Source organism: Onychostoma macrolepis, chromosome 23, assembly GCF_012432095.1.
Source record: "Onychostoma macrolepis isolate SWU-2019 chromosome 23, ASM1243209v1, whole genome shotgun sequence".
Lineage (NCBI taxonomy): Eukaryota > Metazoa > Chordata > Actinopteri > Cypriniformes > Cyprinidae > Onychostoma > Onychostoma macrolepis.
This window is the reverse complement of record NC_081177.1, coordinates 14,795,602-14,821,203: the sequence shown is the minus strand read 5'-3', so window position 1 is coordinate 14,821,203 and position 25,602 is coordinate 14,795,602. Positions and strand designations below refer to the sequence as shown.

Genomic DNA, 25,602 nt, shown 5'->3' with positions numbered 1-25,602 from the left:
GCACAGGGGAGGCAGTCTAAACACTCCCACTGTCAGAGATTTAACCTCCTCTCTCAAGCTATGATCTCCACGTTCCTTTGCTCTGCATGGTGGGAATTCCTTTTGCTTTGAGTTTCCCTTTCAGAAATCTGGAGCTAAATGAAGGAAATCTAAAACTAGCCTCTATTCTGGACTTTCCATCTCAGTCTTGCCAAGCCAGTCAACTCAACTCAGAGCAGCCTTGAGGCTGAAAATGTCTTGGGATTTTAAAGTCAACATGAAACAACATTCGCTACTTACATAATATGATCTATTATTCATTATACAATAGGATATTCAACAATAAAAAGGGCAGAACTTTATTTTTTCTCTCAGAAATTAATTGGATCATGAAAAGTCAGTGTTCTATAGACTTTGCTGTCAGTTGTGAAGGATTTCTTTCCTCCTAAAACTATTGGCACTTATTGGTACCCATTTTAAAGATTACAAAAACAAACACTTGTTTTCTGTTGCAGTAGTGTCCAATGATAAATCATTCACAATCAGAAAGTAAATGGGATTAATTTCATGCTCACTTAAGGTCATTGCACACTCAGTCTGAAGTTTTCGTCCAAATTTTTCGCACATTAAAAAATAAATACGACCTCACCTTATATCAATCATTCGTCTGTCATAAAAAAATTCGGATCAGGTTAGATTTTGTGCGTTTTCGCATCCGTAACAAGCATTTTGATAGGAAAGGATGACGAATACGAAAAAACGGAAAACGGAAATTTCGGACTCAGTGTGCAATTGCCTTTAGTCTAAAGCTTAAGTCTGTTGTCATATTGACAGTCTAGAAAAGAACAGTTTCATTTCTTCACATTTTTTTTTATCTCTATCTGTCTTTCATATTTTCTACATAGTTTTAATCTTTGTTAATCTGATCCTGTTTGCTCTTGTTCTAGATATGACCGTTCAAATGTTTGGGGTCTGTAAATTGGGTTCATTTATTTGATCAAAAACACAGCAGAAGCAGTGATATTGTGAGATTTGATTTCAGTTTAAAATAGCTTTTTTCCATTTTATTACATTTTAGAATGTCATGTATTCCTGTGATAGCAGAAATGAATTTTTAGCAGCCATTACTCCAGTTCTTGTCACATGATTGGAAATCATTCTAATATGCTGATCTGCTGCTTGAGAAGGTTTTTTTGTTGATACCTTGATTAATACACTCTTAAAAAATGCTGGGTTGAAAACAACCCAACTTGGGTTATTTGGCAACTCAGCGCTGGGTAAATATCGGACTGAACACATGCTGGGTTATTTTGACCTAGCTGGTTGGGTTAAACGTTTTTACCCACCATGCTGGGTTGTTTAATTTATTGTTTAAAAATTATTATATTGCTGGCTTGAAATATATGTTATGCAAGGCAAAGGCGTTTCCAGCGCGAATCGACCACAGCTGACCGACATCTCGACCTTATGTTGTGTTGCGTAAAATAATATAATTTACACCACATTAAAGACTTTATAAATTAAAGTCCTCTCTCCTGTGAACTTAAAAAGCCTGTGCTCTCAGCAGCTGCGTTGTTGAGAAGTTTCACCGGAGACAAGCTCAACCCAGCGGTTAGGTAGAAAAAAATAACTCAGCATTAAAATAACCCAATAAAATGACCCAATACATTTTTTTTTTAAAAACCCCAGCACCTGGGTAAAAATATTAAAAATAACCCAATAAAATGACCCAACAGGCTGAACCCAGCATTTGGGTTAAAAAAATAAAATAACCCAGCATTTTTTAGAGTGTAGAAATTTTAAAAGAACAATATTTATTTAAAATAGAAATCTTTTGTAACATTATAAATATAATTACTGCCACATTTGATCAATTTAAGGCATCCTTGCTGAATAAAAGTATTAATTTCTTTCAAAAAAATAAAATCTTATTGGTCCCACATTTTTAAATAGTAGCATATATAGAGTGTGTTTGATATCAGAAGGATGTTAATAGGATGCTTTGATCTCCCTCTTTAATGTGGCAGGTGGGTTCGTGAGTTCCTCAATGATGAGAACAGAGGCCTGGACATCCTGGTGGAGTACCTCTCCTTCGCCCAGTGTGCCGTCATGTGAGTGACACACCCTAAAAACAACCAACCATAGTCATCTTCACAACACGCCAATCCATGCACCAACTTTAGGACAATTAAAAGATCAAGTAGCCAGGCTTCTGCTGGAGACAAAGGCTGCAATGAATTCAGTGTTGTTTAATGATTTTGACTGTGCTGAATGCCTCATTGTAGGTGTGCTGCATTTTGTTTTGTGCTTTGTTATGCAATGCTATAATTTGCTTGGATGGTCCTGTGCTGCTCTCTGCATAATCTTGGACCCCCTGTTACTGAGCTCTGTTGCTAACCTTCCCCATCCTTACCCCCTGCCCTCCTTATGTGCGGTTCCCTGTCTGTGCGGCTCAGGTTGGATTTTGAAGGGCTGGAGAATGGTGACGACTTTTCGCTGGACAAGGCTAAGTCCTGGAGCAGGTCCATTGAGGATCTGCACCAGAACGGCTGCAATACGCTAGTGCGCTCTGCGCGGCAATCCGTCCTCCGGTATGTACTGGCCTGCTTGTGCTTGCTACGCTCTGCCTCGCTTTAAAATTATGTTTGCTTATGTGATAACTTGCATTGGTTTGGTTCAGGCTGCTGGCCAGTCACAACTCAATAATTTGAAATATTTAATGCACTGTTTTGAGACTGATCAATATATATATATATATATATATATATATATATATATATATATATATACAGGTGCTGGTCATATAATTAGAATATCATCAAAAAGTTGATTTATTTCACTAATTCCATTCAAAAAGTGAAACTTGTATATTATATTCATTCATTACACACAGACTGATATATTTCAAATGTTTATTTCTTTTAATTTTGATGATTAGAGCTTACAGCTCATGAAAGTCAAAAATCAGTATCTCAAAATATTAGAATATTACTTAAGACCAATACAAAGAAAGGATTTTTAGAAATCTTGGCCAACTGAAAAGTATGAAAATGAAAAGTATGAGCATGTACAGCACTCAATACTTAGTTGGGGCTCCTTTTGCCTGAATTACTGCAGCAATGCGGCGTGGCATGGAGTCGATCAGTCTGTGGCACTGCTCAGGTGTTATGAGAGCCCAGGTTGCTCTGATGGTGGCCTTCAGCTCATCTGCATTGTTGGGTCTGGTGTCTCTCATCTTCCTCTTGACAATACCCCATAGATTCTCTATGGGGTTCAGGTCAGGCGAGTTTGCTGGCCAATCAAGCACAGTAACACTATGGTCATTGAACCAACTTTTGGTACCTTTGGCAGTGTGGGCAGGTGCCAAGTCCTGCTGGAAAATGAAATCAGCATCTCCATAAAGCTTGTCAACAGAAGGAAGCATGAAGTGCTCTAAAATCTCCTGGTAGATGGCTGCGTTGACTGTGGACATCAGAAAACACAGTGGACCAACACCAGCAGATGACATGGCAGCTAAAATCATCACAGACTGTGGAAACTTCACACTGGACTTCAAGCAACATGGATTCTGTGCCTCTCCACTCTTCCTTCAGACTCTGGGACCTTGATTTCCAAATGAAATGTAAAATTGACTTTCATCTGAAAAGAGGACTTTGGACCACTGAGCAACAGTCCAGTTCTTTTTCTCCACAGCCCAGGTAAGATGCTTCTGACGTTGTCTCTGGTTGAGAAGTGGCTTGGTAGCCCTTTTCCTGAAGACGTCTGAGCGTGGTGACTCTTGATGCACTGACTCCAGCTTCAGTTCTCTCCTTGTGAAGCTCTCACAAGTGTTTGAATCAGCTTTGCTTGACTGTATTCTCAAGCGTGCAGTCATCCCTGTTGCTTGTGCACCTTTTCCTACCCAAATTCTTCCTTCCAGTCAAATTTGCATTTAATATGCTTTGATACAGCACTCTGTAAACAGCCACACCTTTCAGTGAGCTGTAAGCTCTAATCATCAAAATTAAAAGAAATAAACATTTGAAATATATCAGTCTGTGTGTAATGAATGAATATAATATACAAGTTTCACTTTTTGAATGGAATTAGTGAAATAAATCAACTTTTTGATGATATTCTAATTATATGACCAGCACCTGTATATATATAATTTTTTTCTTTCCCAAAAATTGAAGAACTGGCACTTTCCAAGAATAGGGTATGAAAGAGCCTCAGAGTCTTAAAACATTAACCCTATAAAGCCTACTGTATTGTATTTAATACACAAAATTTCTAAGGCCTCTAAATTATTAATATGATCAAACTTTTTCTGAAAAAACTGTTGTACACACAGTCTATTACATGTCTTCTGTTGTCTGATTGATAGTTTATACTTTTTTAGTAAACATAATTCTGCAGGTCTTAGATTTACTTGACTCTTGTTAAATGCAAGTATCAAATTTGATATACTGTATCAGGCTTTGTTGCATTAAATTATGTTTCTGAAATATGTTTTGCACATATGCAAACCTTTTTTATTTAAAAAAAAATATTTATTCTAAAGGTTAAATAAACTATCCCATCTCTTTTTTCTGATTATTATTTTGTATGTCAGGCTTTACAGGGTTAAGTACTTTTTTATTTAAAAATTTCATGATGTTTATATTTGTTACTCTCCAGTAATAAACATTAAATTAATATAAAAATTAAAATGAAGTTGAACAAAAACAAAATAAATAAAACCAAAAATATATAAATATAATATATAAAATAAATATATATTTGTTTGATCAGTATTTTTTTTTTTAAGTATTAAGTCGTTGCATACAAAATAAATATGTAATTTTTGGTCATCAGTTCATCAGATTTTGTCAAAATTAAGATTAGATTAGATGAAACCTTATTACAGGCCAATATCAGCATTTTAATACAAACATTTAATGTGTTTTAAACTATCTACTCATGCTAGGTTAATTTTATTTTAGATAATAGTTATCTAAAAAATCTAATGGTTTTCACATCAAAAACATTTTACGTTCCTTTGGTTTATTCAAGTAATTAGACCCCATTTTTGGAAAGTGTCAAATATTGTTTTAGAATTTCACAGTTAGCTTCCGTCTCACTTCATAGATTATAATATGTGTGTTCATGCAATGACAGGAACATTGCTTTGCACCGAAACTAGGAGTCACATGCATGCATTATTTTGCCCACTGAGCCATAGCCACACTTCCTGAGGGTAGATAACACACGCGAATGAAAACCTTTTTATATGGTGCATATGAGTGATCGTTTGTGCACATTTATGGTTTGTCAAATCAAGCACAGCTTTTGTGAACTACTAACTTTGTCCTTCTATTTCAGTTATGGCTCAGCTGCCAACAGCAAAACCATCAAGAACTCCAGATTAGTGAGTCAAAAGGATGACGTGCATGTGTGCATCATGTGCCTCAGAGCAATCATGAACTATCAGGTACAGGATGCACAGACCTGATTGGTCACAAAAACCTCAGGGATATCTGACCTGATTGCACATAGAAAGGAAGCAGCAAATAAAAACAATTCTCCCAGTAGTATTATTAAATGTAATCGAACATGACAAGCAACCTGTTACTCTCCAGAATGTTTCAGTGTCTGTCCAGTTTACAACCTGAATTCTGGAAATGTTGGGACGTTTTTTAAATTTGAATAAAATGAAAACTAAAAGACTTTCAAATCACATGAGCCAATATTTTATTCACAATAGAACATAGAGAACATAACAAATGTTTAAACGGAGAAATTTTACACTTTTATCCACTAAATGAGCTCATTTCATATTTGATGCCTGGTACAGGTCTCAAAAAAGTTGGAACAGAGGCAACAAAGGGCTGAAAAAGCAAGAAATATTGAAAAGATTCAGCTGGGAGAACATCTAGCAACTAATTAAGTTAATTGACATCAGGGGCCTCATTTATAAAATGTTGCGCAGAAACCGTCCTAAATTTGATCTTACGATCGTTTCTCAGAAATGCATACATGCGGTTCATAGATTCACGAACAGAAAATGAGCGTACACGCCTCTTTCAGATGTGAAATCTATGAATTGCAAATTATCTTGAACTTGCGCGCAATTGAATGGTTTCAGCTTTCTGCCTTGTAAACGACTCCTAATTAATATCATTAGCATATAAAATATCACCAATCATCATAATTTAGAACAGCAACCTGCAAGAACAGCTTACATTTGAAAAAAATCTGCATTACTCCGACAATGAAAAGTGCGTACGTCTGCTCGGACCCTGACGTGACGCTAAGCACTTTTCCACGTCAAAGACCGTTTTTATAAATATGAGCGTTGGCGTGGATTTAAGCGTACGCACATTCTAAGATCAAATCTGTGCGTACGCACGCTTTATAAATGAGGCCCCAGGTCTGTAACACGATTAGCTATAAAAGGGATTTCTTAGAGAGGCAGAGTCTCTCAGAAGTAAAGATGGGCAGAGGCTCTCCAATCTGTGAAAGAGTGCGTAAAAAGATTGTGGAATTGTGGATTGTGTTAAAAACAACGTTCCTCAACGTCAAATTGCAAAGGCTTTGCAAATCTCATCATCTACAGTGCATAGCATCATCAAGAAACTCATCATTCAGAGAAACTGGAGAAATCTCTGTGTTTAAGGTACTTGGCCGAAGACCTTTGTTGGATGCCCGTGGTCTTCGGGCCCTCAGACGACACTGCATCACTCATCGGCATGATTCTGTCATTAACATTACTAAATGGGCCCAGGAGTACTTCCAGAAACCACTGTCGGTAAACACAATCTGCCGTGCCATCTGCAGATGCCAACTACAGCTCTATCATGCAAAAAGGAAGCCATATGTGAACATGGTCCAGAAGCGCGGTTGTGTCCTGTGGGCTCATTTAAAATGGACTGTTTCAAAGTGGAAAAGTGTTCTATGGTCAGACGAGTCCAAATTTGACATTTTTGTTTTAGCCTCATTTTCCAGGCTAAAGAGGAGGGAGACCAGCATGTTATCAGTGTTCAGTTCAAAAGCCAGCATGTCCGATGGTATGGGGGTGCATAAGTGCGGTATGGGCAGCTTGCATGTTTTGGAAGGCACTATGAATGCTGAAAGTTGTATAAAGGTTTTAGAGCAACATATGCTCCCCTCCAGATGACGTGTATTTCAGCAGGACAATGCAAAACCACATACTGCAGCTATTACAACAGCATGGCTTCGTAGTAGAAGAGTCCGGGTGCTGAATTGGCCTGCCTGCAGTCCAGATCTTTCACCTATAGAGAACATTTGGGGCATCATTAAACGAAAAATAATGACCACAAACTCTTCAGCAGCTGGAAACCTATATCAGCCAAGAATGGGACCAAATTCCAACACCAAAACTCCAGAAACTCATAACCTCGATGTCCAGATGTCTTCAAACTGTTTTGAAAAGAAGAGGAAATGCTACACCATGGTAAACATGCCCTCGTCCCAACTGTTTTGAGACCTGTAGCAGGCATCAAATTTGAAATGAGCTCATTTTGTGCTTAAAATTGTAAAATTTCTCAGTTTAAACATTTGTTATGTTATCTATGTTCTATTATGAATAAAATATTAGCTCATGTGATTTGAAATTCTATTAGTTTTCATTTTATTCAAATTTAAAAAACGTCCCAACATTTCCGGAATTCGGGTTGTATAAACAGCAGCATGTCTCTATGGAATCACCATTGCACTGTGGTAAATGTTTTTTTAATACTTATACCACATTGCTTTTTCCTTTCTCACCCTAGTATGGCTTCAACCTCGTCATGTCTCATGCGCATGCTGTCAACGAGATTGCCCTAAGTTTGAACAATAAGAACCCAAGGTAAGAATTGGGGCTCTGTATAACAGTTTTAAAGGTCCACCCAAAAATGAAAATGAAAAATTCTGTCATTCACTCACGCTCATGTCTTTCCAAACCTGTGTGCATTTCTTTCTTCTACTGAACACAAAAGAAGGTATTTTGTAGAATGTTGGTAAACAAACGGTTTCGGGTTCCATTGACTTCCATAGTATAGTATTTTTGGTCCATACTATGGAAGTCAGTGGGATTCAAAACTGTTTGGTTACCAACATTCTTCAAAATATCTTTTGTGTTTCACATAAAGAACCAAACAGTATTTTTGGTCCATACTATGGAAGTCAATGGGACTCAAAACTTTTTGGTTACCAACATTCTTCAAAATAACTTCTTTTGTGTTTTACATAACAAAGAACCAAACAGTATTTAGTCCCACTTCCATTGTTTTTTGTTTTTTTTCTTACTATGGAAGTCAGTGGGACCCAAAATTGTTTGGTTACCAACTTTCTTCAAAATATCTTCTTTTGTGATCCACAGAAGAAATAAATGACATGAGGTGGAGTAAATTATGACAGAATTCTAATTTTTAGGTGTGCTTTCCCTCTAAGGGCCATTCATAGAGAATGTGTTTTTGCATTTAAAAATGAGAGACAAAGTGCAGAGAAAAAAAACAAACTTTTTACTACTTTTTAACTTGAATGCCTTATTTTTACAATGTGTGAGATGCTGCAAAACACTTAATATTTTAGCGCAACAGTCACACATGTCTGTCTAGAGCATGTTTATATAGAAAAACAGCACAGTAGAATGCAAAAAAAAAAAAAAAGTGTTTTGTGTGAACAGACCCTAAATATGTAGCTACCTGATGAGCCCGATTAATGCAGTACTTTCAGTGACCTTTAGTTTTGGTGGCGCTGTGAAGTTGGGTATTAGAGTTGTGCTTTTGTTTGGTAAGAATGAATTCTTTCAAGCGGATTAGTGTCAGTCTGACTAAGTGTATTTGTAGTAGAAGCTTAGATCAGTTCAGACTGAAGCATGGAAAACCCCCCAACCTTTTGAAAGCATCATTCCTAGAGCTCAATGAATCATACGCCAATGTCTCACTCAATCACGACTTTTAAAGGCTTTTCTTGGATTGTGTCATTCCAAAACATCACCATAAAATTACCCCTGATACTCAGCATCAGATGTGACCCCATTGAGAGGCTCAAGATGAAAGTGCGCTATCACGTTTCTGATTTTGAAAATTGTATAACAATGGACACAAAGCTGCTGTTCTCCCTGAAGGATAGATCTAAGCAGGTGTGGGTGGGTAATGATCTGTCAAGTTGGTAATGTTACCCGTCTTACTGTGTGAGTCCTGCTCTGCCACTCTGGTCCAATTGAATGCTCACAGAAGCTTTTGTTCTGCCTGTAGAACAAAGGCGCTGGTCCTGGAGCTGCTGGCTGCTGTATGTTTGGTGCGAGGAGGCCATGAAATCATCCTCTCAGCGTTTGATAACTTCAAAGAGGTAGATACTGTGATTTTTACATCTGCATGTGTCTTACAAAAACCATGAATGCTGTATTATGTTAAAAAAGTTGTCTTTGTTTTAGTTCATGCACATATACAGCCAATTAGCTGGCCATTTTCTCCCTTCCCACATGCATTTGTGGGAAAACACCACATCTTAAACCAGTCGTTTCATCAAATCCGTTTCTGATAAAGATCAGTGGTTTTTTTTGGGGGGGGGGGTGGTTGGGGAATTGCCCGTAGACTCAACCTTTCACTCAACCTCTTAGTTTTGTTTGCCAAGTCATTTAAATACCGGAAATGGGCCAATTATCTCGTAACTATCCAACTCTATCTTGAGAAACTAAGAGAGATAATCAACACAGCAGTCACAATAATGCTGTGAGAAAGACTGAAATAAAATACTGCCTGGCAGAACTAGTCTTCAAAAAGTCTGTGGTTGCGCTAACTTGGAATTTAGACTAATAAATTAAATGTTCCACATTTAAATCAGCAAAGCAAGAAGCTGATTTGAAATACGTTTCTCATTCTGCCATAGTGAAATGCGAGGGCATAACATAGTTCCTTTGTTATTTCAATCCCCTTCTTTTTCCATAAAGTCTACAATAATGTCTGACTTTCTCCTGTATGGACTGTGATCTGAATTCTCCATCAGTCTCAGCTTCACTGAACCTCATAACCTCATATGCTGCTGTTTCTAGAACTAGAAACCTCAGTAATTTCTTCTTTGTGTTTGTTTTTCTTCAAGTTTTGGGATGGTTATTTGTGAGGATATAAGGGCTATAACTATCACACTTTATATTTTAACACTCAACAAATCTGTTTATACTGTGTTGAGGGGTTACTGTTTTTGTGACTGACTAAATAAAAATATGTGCAGGTGTGTAAGGAGAAGCACCGCTTTGAGAAGCTGATGGAGTATTTCCGTAGTGAAGATGGGAACATCGACTTCATGGTAGGTGCATGAAAGCACGTCAGTATTGAGTGTGAGACATGGATGTGTTTGACTGTGAGGTTTGTGTCTCAGGTGGCTTGCATGCAGTTCATCAACATTGTGGTCCATTCTGTGGAGGACATGAACTTCCGTGTACATCTGCAGTATGAGTTCACTAAGCTGGGGCTTGATGACTTCCTGGAGGTATCCAGTCAATGTTCAAACTGATCTAAAATCATTCAGTGTTTAAATAGCCAAGTAAAAAGGCAAGTTTGTTACGTAGATGTCTTTTTGTATTTGAAATACTATTGAATGATTCAGTCATACAGACGGTTGGAGATATTGTTAAACTCACATGTAACCACATGAAAAATCATTAAGAAATCCCCCGTGTTTCCTTCCAGAAATCCAAGCACACAGAGAGTGATAAGTTGTCGGTGCAGATCCAGGCTTACCTGGATAATGTGTTTGATGTTGGAGGTCTGTTGGAGGACGCTGAAACAAAGAATGTGGCCCTGGAGAAAGTGGAGGAGCTGGAAGAACATTTGTCTCATGTAAGAACCATTATATACGCCCTTTCATTATTGCTATTTCATTATTATTATACCTCATACACACAGTATACATCAGCTAAAATGTGAAAACCTCATTGCTTACATTACAAAAAATGATGCAGAGCAGATTATGTTATAAAAAATAAAGTAGTATTTTAATAAACAATAATAAAATAAATAGCATATTTAAAAAATTATTTGTGATAGGTATACAAGTGCTTTGGAAATTCATAAGCATTTTACATGCAGTTTTTAAAAATTCCATAAATATGTACATTTACATTCAAAATTTAGGATCAGTACAGTGTCTTTATATTTTTGACAGAAGTATATTTTGCTCACTAAGGCTGTAATATATTTGAAAATAATATTTTTGTGGAAGTTCAAAAGAACAGCATTTATTTAAAATGGAAATCTTTTGTAACATTATAAATGTCTTTACTGTTTACTTTTTTAAATTTAATGTGTCCTTGCTGAATAAAAGTATTTTCTTTACTTTATTGACGGTGTATATATTATGATGTCAATATCGACCAATTTTTTTTTTTATTGGACCAATTATGTAATAAATGTTTGCTTACATCACCACACTCACACTTTGATTTAATCTATTCATAGTCCTAATTATATTCATATCCTAATTATGTCAAATCTGTAAATATTAAGGATAGTTTATCATAGCACAAGTCAGTCATGTTGACACTTTGAATATCTTATTGACTTCACCCTGATCAGAGTTCACAGAAATCAGGGTTATTTCCTAGTATTCACTCACAACATATAGCCTCATGCATAGCTTAATCATTCACTTTTGGTGCAGAGAGATCTTAAAATATAATTTATAATCTGACTTGCAGAACTGATTGGGCTTATAAGTGTTTAGTTCAACAGATAAAGGTTTGTAAATCTGAGTATGCAGAATGCAGGCAGTGTAAAAACAAACCTCGGATTGTTCCTCTGATCTTGACTCCGTAGTGGGCCTTTCTGCTGGGCTGAGTTATGCTCATGGCAAAGGTCTTGAAATGAGCAGAGAATCACACAACTCTTTTTCTCTTGCTGGGGGAGGAGGAATTCCCCAAATATTCCACTATGTGTGTAATCTTCACTGCTTCAAAAGTGAAAGTGATGCTACCTCATATGCTGTGTCATACCGCTGGGAATGTTATTATTGATCCGTAAGAGAGTGAGAGAGACAGAATGAAGCTTAAAAGGGTATGGGAGAGATGTTTATAGGATTAATGCTCTGAACCGCCTCTCTATCTTCACTAATTTTTGTTTTGCAGCCTCTCACGCTGTCATGTTTTCTCTCGTGCTCCTCCTTTTTTTGTTCTAGGTGACAGAGAAGCTTCTAGATGTTGAAAATGAGACCATGATGAAGGTAGCAGATCTGGAGAAACAGCTGTTACACAAAGACAAGGAACTGGCAACCATAAAGGTAGGCCTCGTTTATATCGTCTTCACTCATGAGCTTGACATGCAAATACCTCCTATAATGATTTGTTTGTGTAATATGAACATCTAATAGGAATGATGATAACACGTACAATGAAAATATGTCATTAAGAATGACTGATTATTAATCATTTGTGGCTTTTGCATAGTCTGGCTACTAGATGTCTAAATGTCTAATAACAGAGTAAGATACCATGTTTTTTGGACATCTACTATGATAATAATAATGTACAATTTTAAAATTATACAGTTTTATTGCTTTGGTATCAGTTTACTGAAAAAATTGGTTAATGCCGCTCCATGAGTGTTTCTAACAGCTGAAGGAGTGAGCAAATTTGATATTTTTCAATCTCTCAATATTTTTTTACCTCTGTTGGAAAGTCATAGAAACACTATTGTGGATTGTTTCTATTGCTGTTGTGGCAAAAATTATAAATATCAAAATTATATTTGTTATAGTTTTCATTCACCACTATAGAAATTTACCCAACTATGATGACTAATGCTTCTGAGACTCACAGAAATGTGAAAAGAGTCCATGGTATATATCAAAACAGAGTATTTACATGTGCTGTTTAGACTTATCATTGCTAGGCTGAGAGAAGAGTACAATAAATGTGTTGAACTACCTTTGTACCATAACATCCTTGACTGGTCATTCTCATGGTTATGCAGGAGACATATGAGTCCGCCAGTTCACAAGTGCACACACTGCGGCGGATGATCCAGGAGAAGGATGCCGCCTTTCAGAGGCACAATAACATTGAGAAGCAATTGCTGGAGCTGGAGCAGCAGGGCACCATTCGTTTACGCAAGCAGCCTGATGGGGATATTGCCATTGAGGCTCTGGGTAGAGGAGGACTGGCTGGTGGAGCAGCAGCTGGAGCACTTCTGGGAGACCTGGGCTTACTTACTGCAAGCATGAGTGGGAATGGAGGTCTGAGTGTCACTACACCTGCTCCTATTGAAGCTGTTGCTCCACCTCCACCGCCACCTCCACCTCCACCTGCCCCACCACTCCCTTCAGAAGGTACTGAGTCTGAGAACAGCCAGGAAAATCAGTTGTGTTCATGAATCGTGTGTGGTGTGCTATCAGTTACTGTTGCTTGACCAGGAGATCTGAGATTCTCAGAACTCATTTGATTTCAAGGGTGGACAAGGAAAAGTTTAGGTTTGGCACCAGTGCATGCCCACTGTCAATGGAACACAGATATGTAAGGGTTCCCTTGAAGCTTAAGATTATGGAGAGTTATTTGTAGTGTATAATAATCAGAAAAACAAGACTCAGCTGTGCACACTTAGTTCCCTCTGAGTTACAGAGATTTAAATGTACAAGTCTTTGCAAGCCTAGCAGGAAAAGGAAAAGCTAAGGGTGTTTCCTTTAGCTAAGGAGCGGTTTCTGCTGAGGAAGCAGCTGGACTGGGACTAACTAAATATCTATTAAACCCTTGTGACTGTTTGGGAACAGATTTAAGAGTAAAGCTGAAAATGTATGCATACTAATGTATTACATCTCTATTATTTTATATAGTCGAGTGTATTCCTATTCCTCCTCCACCTCCTCCACCTCTGCCTGGAACATCACCATCAGTCATCCTAAGTGTTGGCTTATCAGGTAATTCAAAATTACAAATAATAATAGGAAACAGTACTATCTTAGCTCTGATTTGTTGCAAACAAAAGATTAAAGCAAGTCACAGTGACAAATCACTCTCAGGATGTTATCATACGTAATTATGTTTGTAAAAAAAAAAACGTCCGACCATAATGTTTATTCTTATCTTATAGCCATACGCATCAAGAAACCCATAAAAACCAAATTCCGCCTACCTGTCTTCAACTGGACTGCACTGAAACCCAACCAGATCAATGGAACCGTCTTCAACGAAATCGATGATGAGCGTGTGCTTGAGGTGATACTGAGCTTGACTCAGATTTGCTAATTATTTTGAGCGTGTGCTCCATGAAACTCTCCACCTATGCCATGTGCTCTTGATTGGTCGTGTAGGAGTTGGATCTGGAGAAGTTTGAGGAGCTGTTCAAGACGAAAGCGCAGGGTCCTGTGGTGGATCTGTCATGCTCAAAGAGCAAGGTTTCTCACAAGGTCGTCAACAAAGTGCAGCTGCTTGATGCCAATCGCTCAAAGAACCTGGCCATCACTCTGCGCAAGGCCAACAAGACCACAGAAGAGATTTGCAAAGCCATTCAAACGTACGCACATATGCAAGTGTCTTAATCTTCTCAAAAATCTCCTCTGAGATTAATATGATGCAATATCCATGTTGCAGGTTTGATCTGAAAGCCCTGCCAGTGGACTTCGTGGAATGCCTGATGCGGTTTCTGCCCACGGAGGCTGAGAGTAAACTACTGCGTCAGTATGAGCGCGAGAGGAGACCTCTGGACCAACTAGCTGAGGAAGACCGTTTCATGCTCCTCTTCAGCAAGATTGAGCGGCTCACTCAGAGAATGAGCATCATCACGTTTGTGGGCAACTTCAATGATAATGTCAACATGCTGACCCCGGTGAGCAACTATGATGGAAGTTGGGAAATTTTGTGGGGTTTTTAAATAGATTTTTGGTGAAGAATGACCATCCACAGTGATTTGTGAAAATCGTTAGACCAACATCCTTGTTGTTCCTGGAACAACATTCCTGTTCACATTTTGGGGTTAATTTGAGGCATAGACTTATCAACCTATTATTTACCTCTGATTTTAGGGATTAGGCTTGGGGTTAAGTATAGGGTTAGTTTGTTTGATGGGAATTTTATTTCTGGAACAACAAAGACGTTGATGTAGGAATGCGTTCCTGGCAATATCACAGTCACCCTGATCAAATCAAGATTTTACATCTGTTCATTTAAATCCACAGCAACTCAACGCCATCATCGCTGCATCAGCGTCAGTGAAGTCTTCTCCAAAGTTAAAGAAGATTCTTGAAGTAAATGTCTTCTTGTTTTGCGTATTATAAGGGTTCAAAATCATCTCCAGTTATGCTTAACTATCCGTTTTTGTCTCCACAGATCATTCTGGCCTTGGGCAACTACATGAACAGTAGTAAAAGAGGCTCGGTGTACGGTTTCAAACTTCAGAGTCTGGATCTGGTGAGCTGGAGTGTAGAAATGGCTTCAGCGATGTTGTAGTTGAATAACAGTGCTTTTCTCACCCATGCTGATGTTGTTCTCTCTCAGCTGCTAGATACTAAGTCTACTGACCGGAAAATGACACTGCTGCACTACATTTCTCTGGTCGTCAAAGAGAAATATCCTGAACTGGCTACCTTCTACAATGAACTGCACTTTGTGGATAAGGCTGCAGCAGGTCTGTGTCCTTCAGGGTTGGAATTTGAACTGAACATGTCCCACTTACAGAAATGATTTGAATGTCTTTGGATTTATTTCCATTTGAACTCTAATTGCATTAATTTGAAATCTTCCGTTACAGTCTCCCTGGAGAACGTGTTGTTGGATGTTAAGGAGCTGGGTAAGGGCAAGGATCTGGTCAGGAGAGAATGCAGTCTGCATGACCACGCTGTACTCAAGGGCTTCCTCCAGACCAGCGATACACAGCTGGACAAACTACAAAAAGATGCCAAGACTGCTGAGGTGTCCTTTCTCTCTTTTACGAAACACTTTCTGAATACAAAACCAGATTATCTAATCTAAAATTGAATCCATTTATAGGAGGCTTTCAACAATGTGGTGCTTTACTTTGGGGAGAGTCCTAAGACCACACCGCCCTCTGTGTTCTTCCCAGTGTTTGTACGGTTCATCAAAGCCTACAAGGTACTGCAATCTATTAAATGATTCACTCAATGGTTCTAGGCACTGCACTAAAGAATCATGAATCTTCATAATATGACAAGGAGAAAACACATTTGTTGCTCTGTATACTCATCAGGAAGAGACTTTTATTTTCTAAGCCTCGGGGGGAAAGGTGAACCCGACCTGATTTCAGGTCATTGAGGACAGGAAGGAGGCGTTCATGTGATTTGCTGTCTGGCATGTTTAGTAAACATGATGTGATGAAAGATCTGGCCTGCTAGCCAATTGGTTGTGGGTTCAGACCCTGAATGCACACAGTTTCTATGTGTGTTTATATCCTTTGGCCATCCTTGTTTTAATGTCTTCCCTGTTGGAGCATCAGCGTCAGAGCGCTGGGGTGGAGTAGCAGACGTTAGCAGAGGGTGAATAACAGGAAGGGGCAGCTGGGCTGAGATTTAAGGGCAGCTGCTGTGTTTAGACTGGGCTTTGCCTTCACCGCCTTTAACCCGGACACACACGCATACACACACCTCTTCCTCACATTGTTCTGCCGGTGGATTTATGAGACTACATGAGGAACCGAAAAAGCTCCAAGATCTCTATGCGTTCGTGTGTGTCCATACTCATATCCCTTCTCAGAGGTTGCCGTGATTGTTTAGATGTGAGGTCGTAGCCTGTGTTTTGTGCAGTGTCAGGACCCGGATCACACTCACCTCTCTTGACGGAACTGTGTTGTTGTTTTCTGCAGGAGGCTGTGCAGGAAAACGAACAGAGGAAAAAGCAAGAGGAAGCCATGAGAGAAAAACTACTAGCACAGGAGGCCAAACAGCATGAGCCCAAGGTGAAATCTAAGAGCCTGAGAGAAAAAAAAAAATGTAATATTAAACTAGAAGACTTTTCAGAATCAGTGTTTTAAGTCACAAACAGCAATTATACTCATAAGAGCTCCAGTGATATTATCGCAGTGGTGTTCTCTGGTTCTGAACGCAACACGTTTTGTTCAGAATTCATGTAATGCACATGCAAACGAATATGTGAATCACATTTAAACATTCAGGTTTATATAAACAGAACTTTCAGAATTTGAATCAGATTGGATGCAATCCAATAGATGAAAATTAGTGCATGTAAACATACCACTTTCAGGTTTTTTTGCTATAATACTATTCTATTCTAGTAAATTTGCCCTTGTATCCCTTAAATATTTCAAGCACTTCCAGATGATATTAGTGGTAAACATTTTTTTTTTTTTTTTTCACTGCAGGTCCAGGCTCAAAAGAAGCGACAGCAGCAGCAGGAACTGATCGCAGAGCTCCGGCGCAGACAGGCCAAGGACCACCGGCCTGTATATGAGGGCAAAGATGGCACCATTGAAGACATTATCACAGGTGGGCCAGGCAGGACTACCATCAGCCAGGGGTCCACAATCAGTGTGGTGGTCCACAGCTCTCCACATCAGCAGTGTACTCTCTGTTATGTTAAACATCGGCCCTTACAGCTCAATCACAACACTTTACAAGTGCATATCAGTTAAAACCAATGGTTCAGAATTTGAATCAACCCTCAGGGATATTCAGAGTTAATTAGATGGCATACTAACTAAATGATTCTCTTTCTAAAGTATGTAAATAAATTGTACAGGATGCTCTTAAGAGAGATTGTAGACACTGTGCAGGAAATACTATCATTTTTTAATAACAAAAGACCATAATCTATCATTCACATAATGCTCTCGATTAAGGGTATTTATATTTATTATAAATTAATAACCACTGTATCTTTTTTCTTTTCTTTTTGGCAAACACAGAGATCTTCTGATTTTGCAATACCAACAAAATAGCCCAAAATGTCTCTTTAAATGTAGTCCAGAGGTTGTGCACATATAGGGACATTTTCAGTTTTTATTTTAACATTTCAGTAAACAACGTCCCAGCCTTATGAAGCCATAGATATTACTGACAGAATGAAGAATAGTCACTTATCCTCTTCTGTTACCCCAGTCACAAAGTAACAGGATTTAATCTCTATTAATGCTTAAGTTTTTACTTGAACATGATTGTTTAACATGTACTTTAATGATTTATTCTTAAAGTTTACCCATGTATCCTGTGCTCAGGTTAATCATTAATTAATTAACAGTAGTTTTTCCTTAAAAAACAAATTTCTCCATCTGCGATGCACACTATTGTTTAAGAGTTTGGGATCTGTAAGATTTTATTGATGTTTTTGAAAGAGGTCTCATAAAGGTTGCATTGATTTTCTTCAAAAATACAGTAAAACAAGTAATATTGTAAAATATTATTGCAATTTAAAACGTGTTTTGTTTTAATATATTTTAAAATTAAATTTATTCCTGTGATGTAATTTTCAGCAATTTTTGAACGATAGTGTACCCATGTGAAGAAGATTTTATGGCTGTCGCTGTTAAATAGGATTGAAAACATCTTGCACAAAAATTCCAGGAAGTTGCAAGGGTCAAAACAAGTGGTTTCTCTTTTAGGAACACATGCTCCTTCTTAACCTCAGATATAACGTTCTGTCTCTGACCTCCCTCCCTCCCTACCTCCCTCAGTGCTGAAGAGTGTGCCCTTCACAGCCCGCACGGCCAAACGGGGCTCTCGCTTCTTCTGCGATACCAACCTCTTCGACGAGTCCATCTGCTAGCCCCCCAAACCCCCCAAAAAAACTGCCCCTAATGCCGCAGGTTGTCCCGTTCTCTTACCAGTTGCAAAGTGCATGCATACAACCACTTGCATGACCCATTCTGTCACTTGGTTACCCAGCATCCTTTACTAACCTACACACAACGGAATAGTGGGAAACACGAGCTGTGGCTGTTCACAGATCTGAAACAGGGACCGGCCAAATCTATCTCAAGGGAATTATGACAAATGAAAAGCATTAAAATATTCGTATATGATATAATATAATATAATCATATTTTTGTACTGTAAAACTGTTGCTTGACTGATGTTTACATGTATGCTTTTTTGATTTAATAATAATAATTTTTGTAATGGGTCTTTCTGTTTGTCATATTGTCCAGAGAGATTTGGCCTGTGTAACAGTCCTTATTATGTTTCACTTGGTTTGTCACCTGCTAACTCTCATCTTCTCTCCCATAACTCTTTGTTCTACCTTTCCAGCAGAACAGGGGATTAATCTGAGTAAATTTGAGCACAAAATAATTGGAGGGTAAGAAAGGCATCATGGAGCTTCATGATGCTTTGCTCCTGTCTGCCTTTTTACCATCAGCTCAATTGCTTTAGCGGTGCTATATTTTGCACATTGCTACAATGCCGAAGCTTAAGTGGCCAAATGCAGTCTTGTACTGAATATTGCTTTTTTGCATTATTAAATATATATTTTATGAAACTTGTCATTGTATCAAAAATATAAGATAATTAGCTATATATTTTTTAATAGTCTTACCACGGAATGAAAAAATTTTTAATTTTTTTTTTATCTCGCAATTCTGAGATTTTATTTCACAATTTGGAATTTGTTTCTCACAATTTTGTGAAACAAAGTTAGAATTGTGAAATATAAACTTTCATTTTTGAGAAAAAAAACAGGCGAATTCTGACTTTTCTTCTAGGAATTCTGAGTTTACATCTTTTACTATTTTTCCCTCAGTTTACATCTCACAATTCAGGTTTTTTTTTACTATATTATATACTATTTATACCTTAAGATATATTATATAAACTACAACATTTTTATAGTTTTATATAACCTTATAGATATCAAATCTTATTACAAACTAATCATTAGTACAAAACCTTTTTGTTAGCATATATCAGAAGGGCCCATGAATGAAATCTCCATTTTCTTGTCATCACTGTTGCATCATGTAAAGCTGTGTTTGTCCGCTGTATCTTTGCACTGTGCTGTTTGTCTAACATGTTTATGTCCTCTTCTGTATCGTCACCTGCATGTCTGTGTTCTGTTCAGCAAGATCTACATGTAATGGTTACTGTATATAGTGGTGTAATGTTTCAGTATATATGGAAATGTTATAGTATCTTTTAAGACCTTGCTGAACACTGAATCTATCAGTTCAGATGTATTTGTGTTGAATGGTCTTACTGCAGTGATTGTATTTTGTTTTGTGTCTCTGTTAGTGTTTTACTGTGTGTGCTTTATAAGTGCAGGGCCATGCCTATGTTTATGCTAGAAGCAGTTATTGAGATTTATATTAATTGCATTGTTTTTAAACTTTAAAAAAGGAATAGTTGACACAAAAATGAAATGTCATTTAAGACCCTTTTGTGGAACTGGAAGGTGCTGTTTTTGCTGTTTTACATACACTAACATTCTTTTTTTTTCTTGTGTTGAACACAAAAGGAGATAATCTGTAAAAGAATGTATGTAACCAAACAATTTCTGGTCCCCATCGTCTTCCACAGTGTTTTTCCCATACCATGGAAGTCAATGGCTACCATCAACTGTTTGTTTACACATCATTCCTCAAAATATCTTCTTCTGTGTTTAACAGAAAAAATAGAGTCATACAGGTTTGGAACAACATGGGGGTGAATAAATGATGATAAAATTTTCATTTTGGGTGAACTTTCCCTTTAATGTTTTTGTGGAAACAGTGACGCATTATTCCTTTTCGGAGCTTGACAGCTGCCAGTCACTGTTGCTTTCATTCTAAATATAAGAATAGTATCAACATTATGCTAAATATCTCCTTTCCCAGATAAAAGCATGAATGACATGAGGCTGGGTAAATGACAGAATTTTCCTTTTTGGGTGAACTGTTCCTTTAAAGTAAAGTAAAGTAAGATCTGAAAAGGTTGAAGGAATGCAGAATTCTGCAAAGACAGCACAAATATTAGCAGCCAGCTCAAATGCTGAGAATGACCCCTGCTACCCTAAATGTTCCCTGATCTAACTCTAACTCTCTCCCTTCCCCACTCACAGATCTCCGAAGCCAGCCCTTCCTGCGAGCTGACGCGGTGATCCGGAATGGGTGGAAGCGACCCTAAAGACCCCTCACTCACTCACCCACTGCTACTCTCCCCCCGCTTTCTTCCGAAATGGCATCTTCCTGCAAATCACAGTGACTGAGGGAAGTGCAGGACCAAACCAGTGTCTTTGGTTTTAGGTGGGGGTGGGGTGGGGAAGTTATTTATTTATGGAAATCCTTTTTGGATTCTGCACTGGAGGCTCTTTCAATAAAGCCATAAAAGCACAGACATTAAGGGCGGCCTCATGAACGCTCGCGCACGCAAATCCTGAGGAGCGTCTGTGACAGCTTGCGTTGGCACAGGAAAAATGCTTGTTGTGGTTGACACACAGACAGCGGTAACACTAGCCTGCTGACCCTGAAGAGCCTTCCAATGGGATCTCATGTCCATTAACATGGATTTCCTTTTATTGTGCAATGTAAGCATGACTTTCTGTCTGAGGTCACTGACTTCCAGGCCCGTTTGTACAGTTCTTTTATTAACTATGAACTCAAATGATTTATTAATCCTAACTACCTGGAGCGGACTACTTCGTCTCCAGTATTTTAACCCTACGGTTACAAAGAAGTGCCTTTCTGTTGAGTCAGTATTATTTCTTATAGCCAATATTGATGTATCTAAGTTTATACTTGTGTTAATCGTTATGGTGTAACATTTCAGATGCTTAATGTAAATATTATGCAGTTATCCACTGCAGCTTTAACAAAAGCACCTGAAGTGCTCTATTTGACTGACCGTGTGCCTTGTATTGATGGTGCCTTCACCCAGCTTTTTAAGTGTTTAATGCGCATGTACCAGAACAAAGTGTGCATAACGTTATGCCATGCCTTGAAATATTCTTCCTCAGAGAATAAGGATCGGACCCATTCTTTACCACACAGAATGCTTATGTATATAAATGCATTTTATATCCAATAAGAATCACTCCAGGGTTGTAAAGATGATATAACAGAATCCTTTGGGTGTGCAGTTGTACCAGTTGCCAGAGTTAGTAAAATGAAGGACATTCATGGTTTGTATTGATTTACTTGGTTTAAACCAACAATAACGTTTAATAAGATGAATTTTATTATCATCTAATATGTCCCTAATACAATAATTACTTTCTTTGCACTATCATTGAATAAGAACCGATTATTCGACTAGAGACAAGATATGAAATTGTATGAGCTTTATTTTAGCAATATCTTACGCGAGGCCGCGCTTTACTGCGAGTAGTTGCTTTGTTCGGGATGCGCTGCCGGTTATATTACACACAGTTCAGTAAGGCCTCAAGTGCTTTCTGCTTTTATAAAACGAAATGTTTTAGGTATTAAGGATAGAAATGATTATTTTTACGTTTTAGAAAAATACATTAAGTGGCGTCTTACCGCTAGAGGAGCTAAAATAGCCTCGACAGTCCGCCAGGAGGCAAACGTAGGCATCGCAGCGATCCCAACGGGACCGGAAGTACCCGTTTTATAAAAAAGGGACGTAGTACCATATCACTGTAGCTCAAGAGAAGTGAAAACATGTAAATTAAACACTAACAGCTTATATGTCTTCTTGGAGAAGTTATTTCTAAGACTGAACTTTTTTTATGTTGTTGGACGTAAATCAAGCCATTTGGGAGGAAAGGCAAAGCACAAGATGAATGTACCAAAGTTTTAATGTTATTTGGTTGAAATAGACCAATGAATGCAGCAGTTAACTGGATATTCTGTTGAAGTGGCAAATAAAAATATTTGAGACTCGACTGCGCCTTTATATGAATTTGATTAATACATACACCCACCCACTTTTTACACTGTATATTGTAGATTATTGCCATGGTATTTTTTTGTAAGAACATCTGGGGATCATATTTTAGATTAATGCCAATGACAAGCCAGAAAGAGTCCCATTTAACCTGTATTCACCCTTATATCTAGTACTAGGTCAACAGTAATTGTTTTAGATTTATAATTTGATGTTACACATAGCAGCATTTAAATAATGCATTCTGTATTTGCAGCTAATATTATTATAATATTATCATGAACCTTACAAAATCTAACAAATTAACATTTCTTGTCCATCATTCCTGGAGAATCTGACCTTTGACTTATGGACTCTATTGGGAAAACGGTTTCTAAACTTACCAATTGTACCCATTACCAAGCTACAGCAGAGCACCGATCCAGAAACCACTTCTATTTTTGTTATGTACACATTTTTATTTTTAATATAAGTGTTATTGTCTGTGATTCATGAAGATCTCCAGCTGGAAACAAAAGAAACGAACATCACTCTGTCTCTCCAAAAGAAGGGCTGAGCCACCATGCATTTCTACTATAAAAAGCAGTTTAATTATTTTGTATATAAAAAAACCAACAAAAAAAAAACAAAAACAAATGAACCAACAAAACTACAGAAACGGTTGCAGGGTTGTGATACTAGTCATCTGTGACAGTAAAAGGCCACCGAGGGCCGTGCTAAATTACATTTGATCGTAAACAGAGCAGACACTTTACGTTAAGTCCAGATGCTCGGATGAATACTGTTAACATGTATCTGTTGAGCCGACGCTAGTCTTTTTTGCGCTGTTGGATCCATGCATTAGCCTATGGCGCACGGGTTACCTCCATTAGAAGCAGTGGACGCTCGGCCACAAGCACGGTGGGCCGAGTCTCTCTACAGGTCAGGCAGATGAGAATGATGGGAAGAGTAGCAGCAAGGCAGTGCGTTATTACTGGATCCACACAAACCTCACAGGAATGCACTTACACTGAGCATAAAGTCCATAAGACACAAAACTAGTGAACTAAAAGTGACATACAGCTCCCACTGAAGTGGTATGGAACAGTTCTGTCGAAGCCACACCGACAATTATTTCTCCTGGCTGTTTCCGGCGTACTGGAAGACATGGCGTCAGATGAGGCCTGCATCCTTTGGACGTACCGCTTGCGTACACACCAAGGCCACTGATACCCTGGAAACAGTTCTGGAATGTCCTCACATTTACCATCCGTTTGGATTCACACACTCGTTCATTCAATCCACATCTTTTCATCCGTTTAAAAAACCAAAGCTAAAACAAAGACAGTTATACTGCTATTCGTACGGGTGTCTGCTTGTATTCCTGGGTATATTTGTCAAGACACTTTGTTAATTATATATGTAAATATATATAAAATCAATCTGTGCAAGGAGTATGACAATCATCGTAAGCGTTGTTCTCTGAGATAACAGTATAGAAATAAAAGCGATGCTGACTCGTCCACGTCTCGCAACACTCACACACGCAAATTCATTCTCAGCCATCTGAAATCACACACGGGCCGAGTCAGCATCAGTATCATTCAGTCGGCCGTGCCCCCCTCCCTTACATTTCATTAGCAACACTTGGCAATTTTGCTTTTCCTAAAAGAAACATTGATCTCTATACAATTCATACAAAAATAAAATTAAAACCAAAAAAAAAAAAAAAGCTTTCCCATATTGTTGTTGGCATCTTGTTGAGCACAGAGGTAGTGGCTAAATGGAGGGGAAGGGTGAGAAATTAGGTATGCAAACGTCTGAAAAAGAAAAAAAGGGAAAGGAAAGAAAAAAAAAAAAATGTATAGAAAATGCTTTCTTTTGTTGACCAGAAGGATTTCTCGAAGAATAAAATATAATACTGCGATCACATACAAAAGTGTCCTTCATTTTTTGTGTTTTTTGTGTGTTTTTTTTTACATTTTGTACAGTGTTCCTGCTCTTGTTGCTTTTCCTCTGACATGTAAAGGCATAACGGTCTGCGTGAGGGTGGGCGTCCGGCTGTGACTCTACGCCAGCGGGTCTCCCATGTCGTCGTCTCCTGCAGACAGCAGCTCTTTCTTCTCGTCTGTGCTGGCCAGAGAGTTACGGCTGTTGTGGGCGCCCATGTAGAGAGTGGCGTATACGGGGTTGGTGAAGTTTGTGGGCTGCAAGAGAGACACAGATACAGATAAGCTGATGATTATTTTTATGGCCCATAAAAGATCAATGGCTGATATTAAAATTCTAAATTATTAAAAATTTAGATATTCTATTATTATATTAAAAATAAACTAAAAACTAAGTGAATTTATGCAATACCAACATTATAATATACAGTATGAAAAATGGATATTCAAGACAAACTTTTACACTGAAAAGTGAAATAAAATTAAACAAAATTATGTAAAATATTTTCTTTTACCAAATTAATAATTAAAAAGTTTAATATATGATCATATATTTATTTTCTAAAATAGAAAAATATTTTTAAAAACTATTTAAATTATTATTCTGATTTCAATCCATTATGATTTTATTTAAAGTTTTGGTTGAAATATATACATACATACATACATACATTTATTATTATTATTATTTTATTTTAATTTTTTACACACCCACACTGATCTACATAAATCAACCAAGAATAATAACTAAATACAACAACAATAAAAATTGTGTATAATTGAATATAAAATAATATTAACATATAAAATATATTATAAATTATAATTGTGTAATATTGTCATTTTGATTTTAATGATATTAGACAATAATTATAAACTATAAATATATTATATTAAAATATTTTATATAAAACATATTATATAAATTTATTTATTTATGTTTTAACGCCATATCAGC

General features: G+C 37.6%; 2 protein-coding genes across 6 annotated transcripts in view; one reads left to right on the top strand and one right to left on the bottom strand.

Moving 5' to 3' along the window:
* The window catches only part of fmnl3 (formin-like 3), a 45,952-nt gene extending 23,238 nt beyond the window's left edge, over window positions 1–22,714 (top strand). The window contains exons 5-27 of one of the 5 annotated variants that reach the window (XM_058762912.1): window positions 2,007–2,090; window positions 2,436–2,570; window positions 5,323–5,431; window positions 7,734–7,810; window positions 9,204–9,297; window positions 10,180–10,254; window positions 10,327–10,437; window positions 10,638–10,787; window positions 12,121–12,222; window positions 12,915–13,269; window positions 13,771–13,854; window positions 14,028–14,152; window positions 14,248–14,450; window positions 14,528–14,762; window positions 15,112–15,180; window positions 15,263–15,343; window positions 15,431–15,560; window positions 15,684–15,844; window positions 15,923–16,024; window positions 16,752–16,844; window positions 17,268–17,391; window positions 19,153–19,198; window positions 20,933–22,714. In XM_058762912.1, the coding sequence (XP_058618895.1) occupies window positions 2,007–2,090; window positions 2,436–2,570; window positions 5,323–5,431; window positions 7,734–7,810; window positions 9,204–9,297; window positions 10,180–10,254; window positions 10,327–10,437; window positions 10,638–10,787; window positions 12,121–12,222; window positions 12,915–13,269; window positions 13,771–13,854; window positions 14,028–14,152; window positions 14,248–14,450; window positions 14,528–14,762; window positions 15,112–15,180; window positions 15,263–15,343; window positions 15,431–15,560; window positions 15,684–15,844; window positions 15,923–16,024; window positions 16,752–16,844; window positions 17,268–17,391; window positions 19,153–19,198; window positions 20,933–20,963 (2,776 nt within the window). In that variant the 3' untranslated portion in view covers window positions 20,964–22,714. Of the gene's footprint in view, window positions 1–2,006; window positions 2,091–2,435; window positions 2,571–5,322; window positions 5,432–7,733; window positions 7,811–9,203; window positions 9,298–10,179; window positions 10,255–10,326; window positions 10,438–10,637; window positions 10,788–12,120; window positions 12,223–12,914; window positions 13,270–13,770; window positions 13,855–14,027; window positions 14,153–14,247; window positions 14,451–14,527; window positions 14,763–15,111; window positions 15,181–15,262; window positions 15,344–15,430; window positions 15,561–15,683; window positions 15,845–15,922; window positions 16,025–16,751; window positions 16,845–17,267; window positions 17,392–18,575; window positions 18,708–19,149; window positions 19,199–20,932 lie in introns of all 5 variants that reach the window. The other 4 variants (XM_058762911.1, XM_058762910.1, XM_058762915.1 and 1 more) reach the window with 4 other exon arrangements.
* A 565-nt stretch (window positions 22,715–23,279) lies between these two features.
* lrp1ab (low density lipoprotein receptor-related protein 1Ab) overlaps window positions 23,280–25,602 on the bottom strand; it is a 130,764-nt gene continuing 128,441 nt past the window's right edge. Inside the window, exon 89 of the mRNA XM_058762889.1 lies at window positions 23,280–24,902. Within this exon, the coding sequence (XP_058618872.1) occupies window positions 24,765–24,902 (138 nt within the window). The 3' untranslated portion in view covers window positions 23,280–24,764. The remainder of the gene's footprint in view (window positions 24,903–25,602) is intronic.